The 17837-nt window shown below is 48.0% G+C and overlaps 1 protein-coding gene across 1 annotated transcript; it reads right to left on the bottom strand.

Moving 5' to 3' along the window:
• Nucleotides 1-1577: 1577 nt before the first annotated feature.
• On the bottom strand, nt 1578-10313 carry PITHD1 (PITH domain containing 1). The gene is made up of 6 exons (XM_077837742.1): nt 10086-10313; nt 7532-7575; nt 7214-7291; nt 5049-5153; nt 4274-4382; nt 1578-2505 (listed from the first exon to the last, which is right to left on the bottom strand). The coding sequence occupies exons 1-6, from the start codon at nt 10296-10298 to the stop codon at nt 2404-2406; spliced, it is 651 nt and encodes a 216-aa protein (XP_077693868.1). The 5' UTR covers nt 10299-10313; the 3' UTR covers nt 1578-2403.
• Between the last annotated feature and the right edge of the window lie 7524 nt (nt 10314-17837).

Here is a 17837-nt window from a genome sequence, read left to right as displayed (position 1 = left end):
CCAGAGACCCACCCCTGGGGCAGGAGCCGCCGCCCTTTGGGCAGACACAGGAGGAGGAAACCGGGTGCCCAGAGCCCAGACCTTGGGCCTGCTGGCTTCACCCAGCAGAGCCGGTTTGTTTCTCCCCGCTCCCCACGCAACAGGCCGCTAGTTGCCCGGCGATGGGGAACATAAGCCCCGGTCGAGTCAAGCCGGTTCTCCTCGCCCCCAGGCGGATATCTGGGCAAAGGCCCAATGTGATTTATCCACCATGGGCCCTGCTAGGCCCCAGGGCCTGAACTCCCCCGCAGTCAGCACAGTTAGAGGGTTTGTGGGAAACCCACTTTCTACTAGGGTCCCAGGGTGGTTTAGGTAATAGAGCTGAAAGTGCCGGCAGTATGTGTAGGGGGGGAATAGCAGGTATTTCCTAGAATAAATGTCCCTGAGTGGTCTTAAGACCACACTTTGAGAGTGGGGGAGGGGGGATAGATAAGGAGCAGCATTGCTTGAGGAAGCTGGCTGAGTTATTTCTTTGCTTTAGAAAAGGTCATGCACACTCATTCACACACACCCTTTCCTGTCACTGCATTACTAAAGAATTAAAAATGCTGACAACCAGCAGCACAGCTGTAATTGGTTTGATTGAAACCCAGACTGCCCCCCCTCAAACAGACAAAGTTACTATCTCAGTGACGTTTCATCCTGCAATTTCTGCCCTCTGCCTATAAGGTGAAATTGCCACCTCAGAGAAACAGTTCTCTTTGTCTAGACTAATGGGTAGGATTACATTTGATAAAGATATTTTAAATCCCTTCTTGAGTTAGGGCCATAAAACTGCAGTTTACGGCAATTTTGAACTTAAATTCCAGCCGCAAAAAGTTAGTTGTAAGTCACCCTAACACCCGGTTATAGTTACAGCCTGCTCTTCATGATGGGAGTTTGTGCAAAGGTATGAAAAGAAGCTTGTATATACATAACTGCAGACAACTTTAACTGGATGTGTCACATACAAAGCAATTAAGAGGAAGATCTAATGTTTTCCCCATTCCTTGAGCACTGCAGGAAACAAACATTACAGATTGCAGCATGCCACTCCGATCACTACCAGATGTCATCCTCATTGAGGATACAAGACTACACAAGTAATACACTTTGATTACCCCAGCTGCCAACCGCATACCTATGCCATGAATGGAATGTACAGCTAGGTTATCCATCACAGATCTTATTTGTGCAAGCACTGAAATAAGCCTGAGGTAGTGAATTACTACCACTGCTTTGGACCTAAGCCTGCACACTATTTTTTATACAAAAGATTCTCACACCACTTTTCATACTTGTTTGCAGAAACTTTTTACTGGGGTTTAGCTATAGCCATTAATGGTGAATAAAGGGGTTTGGGGCTGCTAGATTCATAGCTCTTTTGACTGTTCGAGCATGGTTACCAGTGTGTATTTAATGATAGTATTGTTTGGCTGTAAAGCACCCCACATCTGTGAGGTACACTCAGTTGCATTAAACCCTTTCTGCAACTAAACAGGTACACTGCTATACATAAGTCAAGATGCAGCAGGAAGGGACACAAGAAATGAAACAAATTACACCTGCCATAGATTTATTAGGAAAGAGTAGTTACATTCCTTATAAAGTTGTGCCTAAAGGAACTCCTAGGTCTCCAGCTCTGGCTTCTAACATAGAGTGGAGGCTCCACACCTTCAGTGAAAAGCCACAACTTTAAATGAACACACAGTGCTTTAAATGCTTTCTGCAAAGCCCCCTCAACCATACAATCCTGTATCTTCACTTTTATATATGTTAAGGATCCAGCATCTCTCCCACAGTTTTAGATCTCCCTCAGAATTTACATTTCAGGGAAACAATCTCAAGATGCAAGTTTAAGTTTACAATTCCTTTCTCCTCAATACAGCAATAACCCTACATCAAGTCACTGTTAGGCTCAAGCTTCACACACCAGCAGCAATTGTTCAACACCCCAGGACAAGAGAGTAGCAACCAGAGAATGTTTCACTGCTCACAAGGTGTTGTTTGCCTCCAATAACCAGCATTTCAGACACAAACCAATCCTGAAGCTTGGGGCATAGACAGTGAGAGGATATGCTTTTATTTTCAATTAGCAACATAAGTGATTAGGCCACTAGGTTGCCACTGTGGAGGAGACACACTCCACTACATCAAAGCCTGATTCTTCAGTGTGCTGAAGCACCCAACAGATGATTGCCATTAGCAATCAATTAACTTTATAAAGAGATTTCATGCATTGGCACTTTCTTCCCAGGGCAAAGACAAGAAATAAAAGCTATTTCACCACTCTCTCCAGCGCCCTAAGAATCTGTTCTCTTCAGAGTCAGTCCATTAACTCAGTGTATTGATCATGAATCCTTTGGGAGCATCCTGGTACTACTATTAGGAAATGAAGTGGGTCTCCGGCATGATTTGATCAATTTTGTGATCTGCTGGGTTTGCTGATGCTTCATAGTTGCAGATAGTCACTTCATGTCGATAAGCCTGAATCAAGGCAAACATATTTAGTCCCATTAAAGCTCAGTTTACTCCACCCAAAAAAAAAAAGAATCTGACCAGCTCTTCCCATTTCTCTTCTGTCCAAAGTAGTCTCTCCCACCCTTCCCAAGATCTGCCCAAACTGAATTGGGTGCCAGCCATTGAGGCACAGGCACCTGTCCCAGCTCAAGAAATGCTTTACATTACAAGTCATCCCTCCATTGATGCTGAACTTATCCTATTTCAAAGTTTTAAACCTGTAGTTGCAAGACTGCAGCTTCTTCTGCATGTATCTGGTTCTTAACAGAATCATGCCTGTGACAAAAAATATCCCTCGAATAAATCCAACAGCAATGCCAATGTGACGTTGCACTCTTTTATAAAAATATGCTAGTGAGTGTGAAAATAACGTAACTGGAATATGCTTCATGCAAAAGGTCTCCTTACAAAGCTTATTATCTACTGAGTGTGGTCATCCTATTTGTATAAAGTTATCACTCTTGTATCTGAAACTAGAAATATGAAATATAACTCTGATGTCCTATTGTAGTTATGCAAAGTGTGGGCCATTAATGGTGGTTTGGAATCTTAATGGCTCCCATTAACCAGGACAATTGCCTGTAGATGGCTCTGTTTTACTTGTAAGTCTTCCTGTATAACTGTGGGCTGGCAAGTGGGTAATGAAGCCATTCAATGACGTGTGATCATGTCACCTGAACTGGAATCCATCTTTAACCTGGTGCTTTTCCATTGAGAAGGAGGGGTGGGAACCCAGAGGGACAAAGGATTCCTGCCTCATGCAAAAGAGGGGGTGGAACAGAACAAAATGGGCAACCATCATGAGAAATCTCCTAGCTACCACCTGAGCTGGAACAAGGGGCTGTACCAGGGGAAAGGATTGTGAACAGACTCGGAAGGCATCCAGTCTGTGAAAGAAACTTATTGAAACATCTCTGAGGGTGACATTTTATCTGTATTCAGTTTTATTACTGTACTAGTCTTAGACTTGAGAGTTTTAATTTTTGTATTTTGCTTGGTAATTCACTTTGTTCTGTCTATTACTACTAGGAACCACTTAAATCCTACTTTCTGTATTTAATAAAATCAGTTTTTACTTATTAATTAACCCAGAGTATGTATTAATACCAAGGGGGCAAACAGCTATGCACCTCTCTCTCTCAGTGTTATAGAGGGCGAAGAAGTTATGAGTTTACCCTGTATAAGCTTTATACAGGGTAAAAAGGATTTATTTGGGGTTTGGACCCCATTGGAAGTCAGGCATCTGAGTGTTAAGGACAGGAACACTTCTTAAGTTGCTTTCAGTTAAGTCTCTGGCTTTGGGGAACATGTTCCAGACCTTGGGTCTCTGTTGGAGCAGACTGGCGTGTCTGGCTCAACAAGACAAGGTGTTGGAGTCCCAAGCTGGCAGGGAAAGCAGGGGCAGTAGTCTTGGCACATCATTTGGCAGTTCCCAAGGGGGTTTCTGTGATCCAACCCATCACAGTCAGTACCTCCCACTTCTTAACAGGTAGCTTCCCAGAATCACAACAGTTCATGTGGGATACAGAGAAAGAAACTAACCAAGCATTATCTGGGTTCTGATTCAGTTCAGCAGATTAACTCAGTTACTGCTCAAAAAAAAAAAAAAAAAAAAAAAGTCTCCATAGCCCTTTCCAAGTTTCTTATAAATAACCACACCTAGATAGACCCAACTGTACAAGTTGCAATTTGAACCGACTTCTGCATTTGTGATGTTTTGTGTTCACTTTCTCACCTCTGTCCACTCTCCCTTCAGGCCTATATAAAAGATCTTTGTTGTCTCAGCTCCAAAATTCTTGGAAATGTGGATGGAGAGATGGTAAACATTTGAGAAACGAGCAATTCTGGAAGAAAAAACAGACTGAGTTCAGAGTTCAGCATGTAACCGGTCACCCAGGAAATAAATCCTACTTTCTGGAGCAGTTTCTGCACGGAAGAGGATGAAGGTGCTACTTGAAAAGGAAAGCCTATTGGGGTGTGGAGACTAAGCAGTGCCATGTAGGAGACCTGGTGTCTTAGCCATTCACTCCTTGGATCAACAAGAACCGGGAGGGAGGGTGAAGGAAGCACCTGGTGTGTCTGACTTGTGACTCCTCTGGAAGATTGCAGAACAGTAAAAGGAGCCTTCCTCAGTCGTCCTTGGTGTAAGAGGTGAAGGAGACAAGGCATTGAGAATTCCGTTTGGGGAGCCTCCAGGATACAAGACCCAAGATCTTCCCTCCCCAGGGAAAAGGTCTTCAACACCATTTAGGGACAGATAGAGTTCTCACTCCAACACGAATGCCGGGAAGAGCCAGAAAAGGCAGTTAAAAAGCACATTCTATTATTTGATGCGATGTTATGATGTGAGTGAAGGAACTGCTCTCCCCCTACTAACACTTTCTAACCATTGAATAGCATATGAGTAGGCTCCGATAAAAGGAACACAAACTCAGTGGCTCCAGGAGGAATAAACTCCAGTGCATCCCTAACAGATGCACCACAAGAAAAGGGAAGAGCCTGTGTCGTACTTTGTCGGATACTCCAGTTCTCCTGTTAGATCTCGATTCAGACTGAACATCTGATCTGGTTCTCTGGCTGTGTCATCAAATGACATGTGAGGAATGTTCTTGAACCTGGGAGTGGAGAAAAACACAACAGTGGTTAAAATGCATAATTGATTTATTTATCTCCCCTCTCTTCCCACCACTGGGTTATTAAATTGGCTTTGTCCTGTGGAACACACACACAACTGGATCAGCCAAGAAAACAGCACTTGCTCTTGTTTACTGCTTATAGTGTGTTGACAATTCCTTATATGATGCAAGGAACAGAGCTGTAGATTTAAGACATTCGCCACCCACAGCACTTCCAGTTCATGTCCTGCTCTACTCCACACTGATGAGGCCTCAGTTGTGTGCAATTCTGAGTGCCACACTTTAGAAAAGATGTGGACAATTTGAGAGAACCTAGAGGAGCACAAAAAAAAATGATAAAAGGTTTAGAAAATCTGACCTATGAGGAAAAGGTTAAAAACACTGGACATGTTTAGTCTTGAGAAAAGAGGACTGACAGGGGACCTGATAAGAGTTTACAAATATGTTAAGGGCTGCTATAAAGAAGACAATTGTTCTCTATGTCCACTGAGGGTAGGACAAGAAGAAATTGGTTTAATCTGCAACCAGGGAGATTTAGGTTAGTTATTAGGAAAAACTTCCTAACTATAAGGGTAGTCAAGTTCTGGAACAGGTTTCCAAACGAGGTTGTGGAATCCCCATCATTGGAGATTTTTAAGAACAGGTTGGAGAAACGTCTATTTGGTCCTGCCCCAGCACAGATGGCTGGGCTTGATAACTTCCCAAGGTCCCTTCCAGCCCTACATTTCTATAAATTCTATATATAGAGAGGGGTTAGGATTCCAGTGCATTAGAGACAGAGCAAAGATGAGGGGAAAAGCTGCCGCTGGTGGAAAGCCAAGTGATGATTAGGGCCCTGAATAAGTCACAATTTCACAGAAATTGTAAAATTAGCCCAATACCATAATTTTTCAAACAACATTCCTACTTCTGCCTCTGAGCTCTTTAGAAAAACCATGGTATCGGGCTGCTCCTGAAGCAGTAGGGAGGTAGGCTGGCAGCAACAATTGCCCGGTCCAGGGCAAGCCCCAGCTCACCAGGAGCTCAGCTCCAGTCCAGACCACTGCTGCTGCTTTCTGTCCTGCCAGCCAGTTGGGAGGCGGTGTGGCACAGACAACATGCAGCAATTAGGAGCCCCGGCCTGCCCCATGGTGGCCCCCAGCAGGCCTGCGGGAGACACAGCAGCACCAGCTGGCAAACAGCTGAGACTGGGATCCTCTGTTTGAAGCACAAACAGGTCTGTGAGGGGCCTCTGCCCCAGCTGGGGCATGAGCGAGGCACCCCGCCACACACACACCCACTTGTGCTCCAAGTGGTGGATCCTGGTCTCAGCTCCTTGCCAGCTAGCACTGCAGTGTCTCCCCCGGGGCCTGCCAGAGCTCCTAATCCCAGTGCCTTGTCAATGCCATACCACTCCCCCAGTCAGGGCAGGAAGCAGCAGCAGTAGCCCGGGTCTCAGCGGAGCACAGCATGATGTACAGAGCCCTGGAAATCTGCAGATATCTGCTTTGTATCCACAGACCATGTTTGTGGATCAGACGCGGATACAAATTTTGTATCCATGCAGGGCTCTAGTGATCTAGGCCCCAATCCCGGCCCCAGACCAGGCGAGAACATTAATATTAATCTAATATAGGAGCTTCAACTCAGCAATATGAAAGGGGAGCTTGGCCTAAACTCAGGCCTGGAAGTCAGGTATTCATGGTTTCTAATTTGAGCTCTGATACCAATGCCTGCTCCGGCTTTAGTGTCCTTCTCATCTATAAAATGGGAATAGGAATATGGATGTCATTGGGCAATGAGAACTTTGCATTGGGAAAGGAAAAGCTAAAGTATTTAATTATTTTTTAAAAAGCAATGAGGCAAAAAAATACAATCCCTTAGTATGAGTTGCTCTAGTGTTCAGTCTTGGCTACACACAGCAAATGGAAGACCATAACTGAGGAAAACACTGCTTGGAGATTTCAAAACTCTGCTCTAAAACAACTGTGCAAATAGACACTCTATACAATATCTGCCCAACGTGATCTTTCCTGGTAGCCAGGCCAAGTTCCACTTACAGTCTCATCTCTGATGGGTGTGTATCATCATCCTCTCCCATCACAATTATCCCTTTTAGCTTCACATTGCCTGTAAACCTGCCACGAAACACAGAATCAGTGACTTCCCCTCCACTATCTTCCAGTTAGTCTTGATTATACAATCACACAATTCAGTAAATCTCAGTCAAGAAGAGCTGCCATCACCCAAACTTGTTTTCCAGTTTATTTCCCAAGAGTATTCAAGGAAGACTCTAGTGAGCAAAGAACCCAGCCACAAATAAAACTAAGTTCATCAGGTGCTAACGGGGCACGAAATGGTGCCAAGCAGGTACTTACGGGATATTGAACAGAAGTTCGACTTCATCATCACTTTCGACAAACTAAAAGATACAAAATTGGATTAAAAATAATCCTTTAGAAGCAGATAATGAAGATATTCTGTAATGCCATATATTACGCTTCCTATGCACTTCCTTCTGCATCCGTTCATATCTGTATTCCATTGGAAGCTTTGTGCTAATACAGTAGAATATGTTAATATGCACTACTTTATTTTGGGAATTATGAATGAACAATATGGACAATGCATTAGCCAGGGAACTTTGTTTACACTGAAAATTATAGTTCAGTTGTATTTACACAGATACTGTACTAGTAAGAGTTCTAATGTATCCAGTAGAAAGAGATTTAATCCAAAAACCCACTGAAGCATCCACTAGAAAAATCTCTGTTGAGGCATGAGACACAAAGGCCTTTTTTGTTATGGCTAATATCACATCTACGCTAGGAGTACTTTGTTGGTATAGGGATGCCAGTATGCTATACCACTAGCAAAGCTGCACTTTGTAGCAGTATAAACCACCTCTACAAGCAAAAGAAGCTATACCAGTAGAAGCACACCTTTGCCAGTATAACTGTCTACTCGTACTAAGGGCTTCTGCCAGCACAGCTATATTGGTCAGGGATCACACCTCATCACACCTCCTGACTGACAAGCCTGTGCCAGCAGAAGTCTATAGCATAGACATGACCTTAGGCCACATCTACACTAGGCACACATGGAAAGTATTGCTATACCTCTATAGCCGAGTGTGGATGTAGCTTATAAAGGCAGAATTGCCCTTTTACTGGCGTACCTTATTCCAGCCTTCTCAAGTGAAATACAAAAGTGTGATTTTTACTGGTATAGTGTATCCACAGTGGGGCCATGCTAGTATACTTATTTTGGAAAAGCCACCCCCCCACACACACCCCCCCAACAAATACAGTTATGCTGGTATACAAATAGAATGAATGACAGCTGGTCAAATAGATCTCCACACCAAACTACAGGTCAGACTATATCATGCGATTGTACTGAACACGCTGCTGTATGGAGCAGACACATGGCCCTTAGCTGTGGCTAACAAAGGCAGATTGGAGGCTGCCCACCACAGACGGCTGAGAAAGACATTACATGTCACAGAGTGTCAAAATCACAAATGCAAGAGCACGGAGAACGGAGCTGACAAAGCAGGGCATGTTAGAAATCCCCAACAAAGAAAGAAGGCTCGGGTGGTTGGGACTGGACCATTCAATGCCAAGCAAGCATTGAATTGGGTACCCAAGGGAGGAGAGAGAAAGCGAAGAAAGCCAAGGACGAACTGGTATGGCGAATGCGCTAGCAACATCTGGGAAGCAGCAACCCGAATCAGAGGAACCGAACTCCTGAAGGGTCAGTGTCCCAGACGGAACAAAGCTCTAGGGAAGGTCCACAAACACGAAGCGTGGACCTTCACTGCTGGCGCTTCAGGGCCAGGGCACTGGAGAAAGCCTGGAATCTCTCAGCCCACCCTGCCTGCTTTCCCCCATGGTGCAACCCCCACTGTTGGCGGAGCACTAGGTGCCCAGACCCCCACCACAGAGAGCACCAGGAGCAGCTGCAGAGCCCAGCCAGCACAGGGACTGGAGGCAGGCAAGGATCACATAGTAGGTGGCTGCGACAGCAAGTGGTTGGGGGGGGGGGGAGAAAAGCAGGGGGACAGCTAAACTGCACACCCCAGGGGATTCCCTCCCAGCCCTGTGTTCTTGGGGCCCGGCGGCCACCCCCGGCAGGGGCGCAGAGATGAGGTCCCCAGCGAGTAGCCACACCCGCTGCCGTTCAGGATATGGGGGGAGTTTAGAGACTTCCTAGACTAGAGGGACACCTGGCTGCACTGGTGCTGCTGGCACCTGTCTCCCCCCGCCCCGGGTTGCCAGGTGTCTGGTTTTTTTACTGGAATACCCGGTCAGAAAGGGACCTTGGCTGCTCCGGTCAGCACTGCTAACCGGGCCGTCAGAAGTCCGGTCAGCAGTGCTGCAGGGCAGGCAGGCTCCCTCCCAGGCTCCGCGCAGCTCCAGGAAGCAGCCGGTACGTCCCTAGGTGCACAGGGGCTCCACATGCTGCCCCCGCCCCAAGTGCCGGCTCCACAGCTCCCATTGGCCGAGAACCACGACCAATGGGAGCCGCGGGGGCAGCGCACTCGGAGCCAGAGGGACATGTCGGCAGCTCCCCTAGAGCCACCTGAGGTAAGCGCCGCCTGGAGCCCCCGCGACCCCCACCCCCACCACCTGCCCTAGCCCTGAGCCCCCTCCCGCACCCAAACTCAGTCCTAGCGCCCACCCCCTGCCCCCCTCAGCCCCGAGGCCCCTCCTGCACCCCAACCCCCTCACCCCTGGCCCCGCACCCCCGCCCTATGAAAATGAGCTAGTGAGCGATGATGGGGGACAGCGAGCGGGCGGAGGGGAGGGGGCGTGGCCTCTGAAAATGGGCGTGGCCAGGGTATTCGGTTCTCTGTATTAGAAAAGTTGGCCGCGCCCCCCGGCCGGTACCTGGCTGCGCCCCGCCCCGCCCCGCCCCCCGGGCCGGTACCTGGCTGCGGTCCGCCCGCTCCTCCCAGGCCCGGAACACCAGCGCCCCGCTGCCCTCCCGCCGCTCGTTGAGGCACTGCAGCCGCTCGCGGTCGATGCGCAGGTAGAGGCCCCAGGCCAGGCCGCGGCGCTCGGGGGGCTCCTCGCGCTCGGCCCCGCCGCCGCCGCCGCAGCAGCAGCCGCCGCCCGCGCCGTGCCCGTGCCCGTGCGCCATGGCCCCCGCCGCCGGCCCGCGGGAGGAGGGAGCGCGCGCGGCGTCAGAGCGCAGCCGCCTGCTCACGTGACGGGGAGGGCGGCTCAGCCTCGACGGCTCCTGCGTCACGTGACGCGCCGCCGGGGTGGGGGGGCGCTCCCTCGCGGTTGGTCCAGCCCTGTCACGTGGTATGGGGAGGGGGGGGGGCTAGTGCCGGGGGGCAGCAGGTGCTCAGGGGTCAGTGGGGTGGGGGAGCTGGGGGGGCAGCAGGTGCTCAGGGGGCGGTGGGGTGGGGGGCAGCAGGTGATCAGGGGTCAGAGGGGGCGGGGGGCAGCAGGTGCTCAGGGGTCAGCGGAGCGGGGTGGGGCGGGGTGCAGCAGGTGCTCAGGCGTCAGCGGAGCGGGGCGGGGTGGGGCGGGGAGCTGGGGGGGCAGCAGGTGATCAGGGGTCAGAGGGGGCGGGGGGCAGCAGGTGCTCAGGGGTCAGCGGAGCGGGGTGGGGCGGGGTGCAGCAGGTGCTCAGGCGTCAGCGGAGCGGGGCGGGGTGGGGCGGGGAGCTGGGGGGGCAGCAGGTGATCAGGGGTCAGAGGGGGCGGGGGGCAGCAGGTGGGCAGCAGGTGCTCAGGCGTCAGCGGAGCGGGGTGGGGGGCAGCAGGTGCTCAGGGGTCAGTGGGGCGGGGAGCTGGGGGGATAGCAGGTGCTCAGGGGTCAGAGGGGGTGGGGCGGGGTGGGGGCAGCAGGTGCTCAGGGGTCAGAGGGGGTGGGGCGGGGTGGGGGCAGCAGGTGCTCAGGGGTCAGCAGGGCGGGGAGCTGGGGGGGCAGCAGGTGCTCAGGGGTCAGTGGGGTGGGGGAGCTGCAGGTGCCATGGTCAGACTTGGCAGGGAGGAGGGCAGTAGCTGCCCATAAGTCAGTGGGGAGGGGACAGCAAATGCCTAGGCGTTGGCGGGAAGGGGGCAGGGGCAGGGGCAGGCAGGTACTAAAAGTTCAGCGAAGGGGCCAGGGCACGAAGGTGACTTTCTGCAGTGGGAGGGACAGGCAAGCGCCTGATACTCTGGTTTAAACCCTGACACAGGTTTATCCGATGCACTGTTACTGCAGCTATTCATGTTGTCTTGCGGCCTGCACTTTTCTGCTCTTACTACGCTCTTTCCACCCCTGCTAGAAGGTGGCAATGAGTTCTACAGCCCGTGGGGAAGGAATTGAATTGGTGACAGGAACTAGAGTAGCCTTCTTACTATTTTCTACTGGCTCAGATTCCATGGCTGTGAACTGAGGCTAACAGCAGTTCTGTTAGGCTAGATCAGCTGCGTGACACGCTCATCCCCATTGGTACCAGCCCCCCTCTCTGAGACGCATAATTCAGTAGTTAATAGAGCCTGACCTGAGAGATGCTGTACAGAGTAATACTCTGGTCGCTTTAGCTCGGAATAGCAAAACACTCCTCTAGGTTTAAGGACAGACAGATTAGCTGTGTAACCTGTAACATTTACAGTTACACTTGCTAGCGGAAGAGGAAAAGAATTACTGATCCAGCTACTACAGCTGATACCCTGCTCAGGGCCTATGGGCAAAAAGCAGTTTTCTGTACAATTTTGCAACTAGGCTAATGGATCAGACTCTGCACCCAAGTAATACATTAGCAACTCCGTGGGGTTAGAAATAACCAGGGGCAGAATCCAACTCATTGTTAGGCAGGAGCCTAGACGGGATAATGGATAAGCCTGTTGTTATGCTGTTTTGTGGCAATTTCTGACGTTGCCAACTTAGCAAACCAATTCCTAACGTTGCAAACCTAGCTCCGTAGGGGTTAAATGGCAGAGTCACTCACTAGCTGGAACTGTGTTCGGTAGGACAGAAGTGCTGCTTCTTTCCAGTCGATTCTTAGTCACCATTGACAGGGACAGTTTTTTAATCAATTTTTGATTTTGTTCTATTGACTTCAGAACCTTTTTGTGCAGTTCAGAGAGCATGCTCCATCTGGGAGAACAGTGATTGTGTCACACCTTTGTTTCCAGGCTTGGCTGAACATTAAGCGTCACTGATACTGACAGGAATGGGCAGAGCTCTGGAAATGATGTTTTTGTCCACTGGTTGCTGCAAAGCAAGAAGAGGAATCACATGCAGGAGACTAAAATTGGTCCCTGGTGAAAATACATGGATTTCAATGATGTTACATTAAAGAGGGATTTGGCCCACGTTGTCCAGGCTAGAGCTGTAAACTTGGATTTTTAAAAGGACACATTTGAGACTAATGCAGTTGATTGTATCTACCATAAAATGGTTTTGGTGTTGGAACGGTTGCTCAAAGTGAGTGGTAGGCCTGGAGTGATAGAATCTCCTTCCCGTCCCCTTTTCTCCTTTCAGAAGACTACAATAGCAGAAGCACTAGGCCAGCACTTCTTCCCTCCACCCCCGATATTTACCTACTGCCTGTATGCATTGAGTTGAACAAAGCACACTGACATTAATTTGACACATCTGGAAACTGGTTCTTAATGAGTTAGCTAGATACACTGCTGCAAACCATTAGAAGTTTAAGCAAGTGCAAGATACAGTAGGTGCTGTCATCTAGCCAAACCATCGTAGAGTATCAATTTAAGTTTAAAATGGGCTTCTGGTACCAAGGTCTACTACTGTAGCCCCTACAGTCATCCTCATCTGACTCAGAAGTGTGCTATGTTTAGGATGCTAAAAATCTAATGGGTTTGAGTCCCGCTGGACTCAAGAATTTATTAGAAGGAGAGGATAGTCTTACAGTTAAGGCATTGGGATGAGGAAGATACAGGTTACATTCCTAGCTCTGCAGCAGGATACCACTTTTTCTCTATGCTTCAGGTTCCTCATCTGTAAAATGAGGAGTATACTTCCTTACATTACAGGAGTGCTGCAAGGATAAATTCAGTCAGGGTTTGTAAGGTACTCAGACAACTGTGATTTGCAGGACAGGTGTGTGTGTTATAAGTACCTCAAAAGAGCTCAAACTCCCTCATCCTCTCACTATAAGATTATCCCTTGCCTCAAGAGATCCCTTCCCCACCCCACACACATCCATTTCACCTCCTTCCCACAGGCTCTTCCTGGTAGTCACAACCTGTACCTGTCTCAGACTCTTGCCCCTGCCCAGGCTTCCCTCCTCGTACAAGAAATCACTTACTTTGTTTCACCAGGAGGGAGAGAGTCTCCTTTGGGCTTGAACTGCACTAGACTTAGTCATGTTGGATAGAATTTGCACAGACATTTTAAGCGGTCACTGTCTGAAGGCTGATAAGAGCAGCCATGCTTAGGTAAGAGGGACTGGAAGCCAACAAAGCTGAGGCAAGGGGGGGGAGTGCACATAGGAGCGGCACTGATAAGAGCTCAACGTAGATTGTGTGGAAGTGTCATAAAGCCACAGAGGAAGTGTTAGGCTATAATGAAAACTTAATGTGAGTTGATAATGAGGTATAAGGATAGGCCGTCAGCAGGGATCGATTGACAGCTCTCTTCTGGGAGAACTTGAAATGATATTGTTCCTGGAGTGCTGTAGCCAGACAGATCCTTCCACTCCCAAACTTCAGTTAGCTAGATCAGTGGCTCTCAACCTTTCCAGTCTACTGTACCCCTTTCAGGAGTCTGATTTGTTTTGCATACCCCCAAAAACGACATGCTTACAAAATCAGACATAAAAATACAAGTGTCACAGCACACCATTACTGAGAAATGGCTGACTTTCTTATTTTTACCATATAATCATAAATCAATTGGAATATAAATATTGTACGTACATTTCAGTGTATAGTATATAGAGCAGTATAAACAACTCATTGTGTGAAATTTTAGTTTGTACTGACTTAGCTAGTGCTTTTATGGAGCCTGTTGTAAAACTAGGCAAGTATCTAGATGAGTTGATGTACCTCCTGGAAGACCTCTGCATCCCCAAGGCTGGATTAACCATCACGCTAATAAGCCTATAGCTTTAGGCCCTCCTATTTTTTAGGCCCTACTGGTCAGGCAAGGAGCGCGGGCGGGGCCAGGTGAGTGGGGGGAGCGAACTTGCTCCTGCAGCCCTGCTGAAGTGCTCCGGCCAGCAGGAAAGGCAAAGCAGCTCCCTGTGGCTTGGAAGGAGCTCAGCCAGCAGCCTGCTGTGGCTCCCTGTGCTGCAGGAACACACTGCCAGGTATTCAGTTAGTACTGATGACCGGACACTAAAAATCCAGTTACCACAGGAACCCATGCCAGCCGTGGGTGTAGTTTGAGCAGGCATTGTCCCCCAACCAGCTCTCCCCACCACCGATTTCTCCAGAGTTCTGCGTAGCTGCCTGTCAGGGAGGGAAGAAGCTCCCACTCTCCCTCTCCTCAACTGAGGCTGGCAGGCTCCAGGACGCTGCCTCCCGGGTATTAGTGCCCGTCACCGTCATCGTTTATGTGTGCTGGGTCCCGTTTCTATACAACTGGTGAGTGCCTGGCGGGACAGTAGGGTAGGAAGCTTGCACAGAACGTGCGTACACTCTGTCCAGCTCCAGCCAGAACTATTGCTCCTCCCACGTATAAGGAATGAATTCCCACACATTTGTAGGAAAAACAAAACAAAACACCCCATTCTGGATACCAGTCCTTTAACTGTTACAGAAACATCCATCGAGGGGCTTCAGAGTCATGATGCGCTGTGTAGTGAACTGTACTAAAAATCAAAGACGTCCAATTTGTTTCTTTGTATTTTTCTGTACTGGGATGCACAGGCAACTGCTTATGCTGAGCCTCGTTCCCCAGGCCAACGCATCTTTGTACTTTTAAGGGGTTGCACGAGCACTGGAGGAAGCTCCACACACAATGTTGTAGGTTTCTCCCACCCCTCTCCCTCAAGGATTTTAAATCCACTACTTAGCAGGCTATGATAGAAAGACTGGCTGTATTCGCTAAAGGCCAGTTCTCTAGCAGGTCAATCCATCATAAAAGTACCTCACGTTTGATTTCTTTTGAGTTTCATTCCAAAAACTTAAAGCTAAATAAACCTGAAGCTAGTCCTCATTTTTCTGCCCCATCTCAAACTAACTTCTTCCCCAAGTGGAGAACGTTGGGTAAGCATGGGATGTGATTCGAGACAGGAAGGAGAACACAGGCCAAGTCCTGCTGACAGTTACACCTCTGCAGCCTTATTGACTTCAGGGAGAACAGATTTTTGCACAAGAATAGATTTTGGTCTCTTCTGCTTTTTCACACCTGGTATAAGCAGAATCTCATTCACTTTCCTCCCCTAAACTCTGAGCACTTTAAGGGGAAAAAATAAGCAAGGTCAGCTTGATTTACACATACAGGAATCTCTCCTTTCTTTCTACACCAGCCTTAAACAAACACCAGACCTGATGTAGCAAGGATGTCACTACAGCAGCCTAGGTTGGACTGTTCTTTTGAAAGATCCTTCATGGTTTTTTTAAGATGCTGAAGTCTTTTTGTTCAGAGGGGCAGAGAACACAAGAGGGAATAGCTCTGTTTTGTCAACTCCTAGTCATTCAAAAGCTGTGTTTGTACAGTGATTTTAAAGAGCTAACATAGTACAGACGTGCTAAATATTATGACCGGGCAACCATTAAAAGATCTGTGTCACTTCTAGCTGTTACCTTTTTCTTACAGAAAGCTTAAAACAAACAAATGCAAACTGTAGGGGGCTGGTGCACACAGAACTCATGCTTAAAAAAACCTCATGTCAGAGCTGCTGATCACACATTCTAGAATATATAATACTTAATCCTGCCGTGAGTGCAGGGAACCGGACTAGATGTCCTCTCCAGGTCCCGTCCAGTCCTATAATTCTATTCCATGATTCTAATTGTGGAAGCGCTTGGTGACAGAATGGCCTGATGTGGTGAATCACTGGAGATTAACCACACAAACTGGGTATCATCCCACAAATAATATTTGGGTTCAATGTGAAAACAGTCATTCATTGTCCTCAGCCAGTGCAACACTGGGAGGCAGCTTTCAGAGCAAGACAGCCTAAAATACAATGTCATTTCCCCACTCCTACTTCCTCTACTCCAGAGGATTTTACACCGGCGTGGTTTTGATTGCTTCCCAGACTGCAGTCAGAGTGAGATGGGGTATGTGGTGTAGAGTCCATAGCTTGGGGGAGACACTTGCAGGGCTTGGCTTTGCACTGTGCCAGGGGAGAGGTGAGTGTAGAAGCACAAGGTGGGAAGAGGTGAGCAGGATGGGGAATGTTGCCATGTTCATCCTCATAAAGATGAGCCCCGCACCACCTCAGAGGAAGGAGGCCCAGGAGAAGGACAGCGTAGCATCCCTCCTGCTGTCTCTTACTCAGAAGTAGCTGTTTGAAGAATTGAGTGTCGTGAGAGTAGAATAAACTTGTTAATTTTACATAAATATGTACGTAGAGAAATATTTGATGACTTCACAATTTTTTTTGAAATATGTAATTCATACTTAGCCCCCTTAACCTTAATCTGGCCATTTTTGTACCCCTAAGGGTCCGTGCACCCATGGTTGAGAACCTCTGAACTAGATATCAAATGGAACAGCCACTTTCAGCTACAGAGACATTCAGCTACTTCATATATTCAGTGTCCCCCATCCCTGCTTTAAAGAGAAATTGCAGTACTTTGGTATATTAGGTTGTTCAATCTGTAACAGCATGCAGCTGATGAAGTGAGCTGTAGCCCACGAAAGCTTATGCTCAAATAAATGTGTTAGTCTCTAAGGTGCCACAAGTCCTCCTTTTCTTTTTGCGGATACAGACTAACACGGCCACGGCTGCTACTCTGAGCCCTATAGAGTGTTTACTGTGAACTGCAGTGTAAAGGCCTGTGACAGATATAACAAGATTCTGGATAAATCTTATTGAATTAAATTTAATATCTTTTGGGTCCACTGTATTAAAAATGCGTTTGTTTGTGTGATTGTCATTGTACCTAACTTCTTTAGGAGAAGGAGGAATGTCAATGTAATTCCTCTGGTTATCAGAGGTTTGAAGCTTTGCCCTGGGGAGGGAATCCATTGTCTGTCTGATTACCCATTCAGTCTCTTCAAAGGTTCACAGTGAATTCTCTAAGAGACCAGCAGACAAAGAAAGGACTTTGGGATAAATAACCTGAGTTTAAGGCCAGGTCTATACTAAAAAGCTAGGTTGACCCAGCTGCATTGCTCAGGGGTATGAAAAATCCACACCCCGATCACTGTATAGACAACAGAAGGTCAGTGGAAGAATTCTTCCATTGACCTAGCTGCCACCTCTTGGGGAGGTGGATTAATTAGTGTCAGGAGACAGGTTTCAGAGTGGTAGCCATGTTAGTCTGTATCAGCAAAAACAAGGAGGAGACCTTGTGGGCACCTTGGAGACTAAGAAATTTATTTGGGCATAAGCTTTCGTGGACTAAAACCCACTTCATCAGATGCACGGAGTGAAAAATACAGTAAGCAGAATATATATTATAGCACATGTATTTTTCACTCCGTGCATCTGATGAAGTGGGTTTTAGCTCACGAAAGCTTATGCCCAAATAAATTTCTTAGTCTCCAAGGTGCCATAGTCCTGTATTTTTCAGTCCATACATCTGATGAAATGGAT

The sequence above is a fragment of the Eretmochelys imbricata genome, chromosome 19 (genome assembly GCF_965152235.1).
Source record: "Eretmochelys imbricata isolate rEreImb1 chromosome 19, rEreImb1.hap1, whole genome shotgun sequence".
NCBI classification, from domain to species: Eukaryota; Metazoa; Chordata; order Testudines; family Cheloniidae; genus Eretmochelys; species Eretmochelys imbricata.
The sequence above is the reverse complement of the archived record's forward strand: the minus strand, read 5'-3'. Positions and strand labels throughout refer to the sequence as shown.

Coding starts and splice junctions, on each gene's coding strand:
- PITHD1 (XM_077837742.1), bottom strand. CDS start 10,298: ATGGCGCACGGGCACGGGCACGGCGCGGGCGGCGGCTGCTGCTGCGGC. Junction 5,154..7,213: donor CACCCATCAGAGATGAGACT/GTAAGTGGAACT, acceptor CTCCACTCCCAG/GTTCAAGAACATTCCTCACA. Junction 2,506..4,273: donor TGAAGGGAGAGTGGACAGAG/GTGAGAAAGTGA, acceptor GCCTTGATTCAG/GCTTATCGACATGAAGTGAC.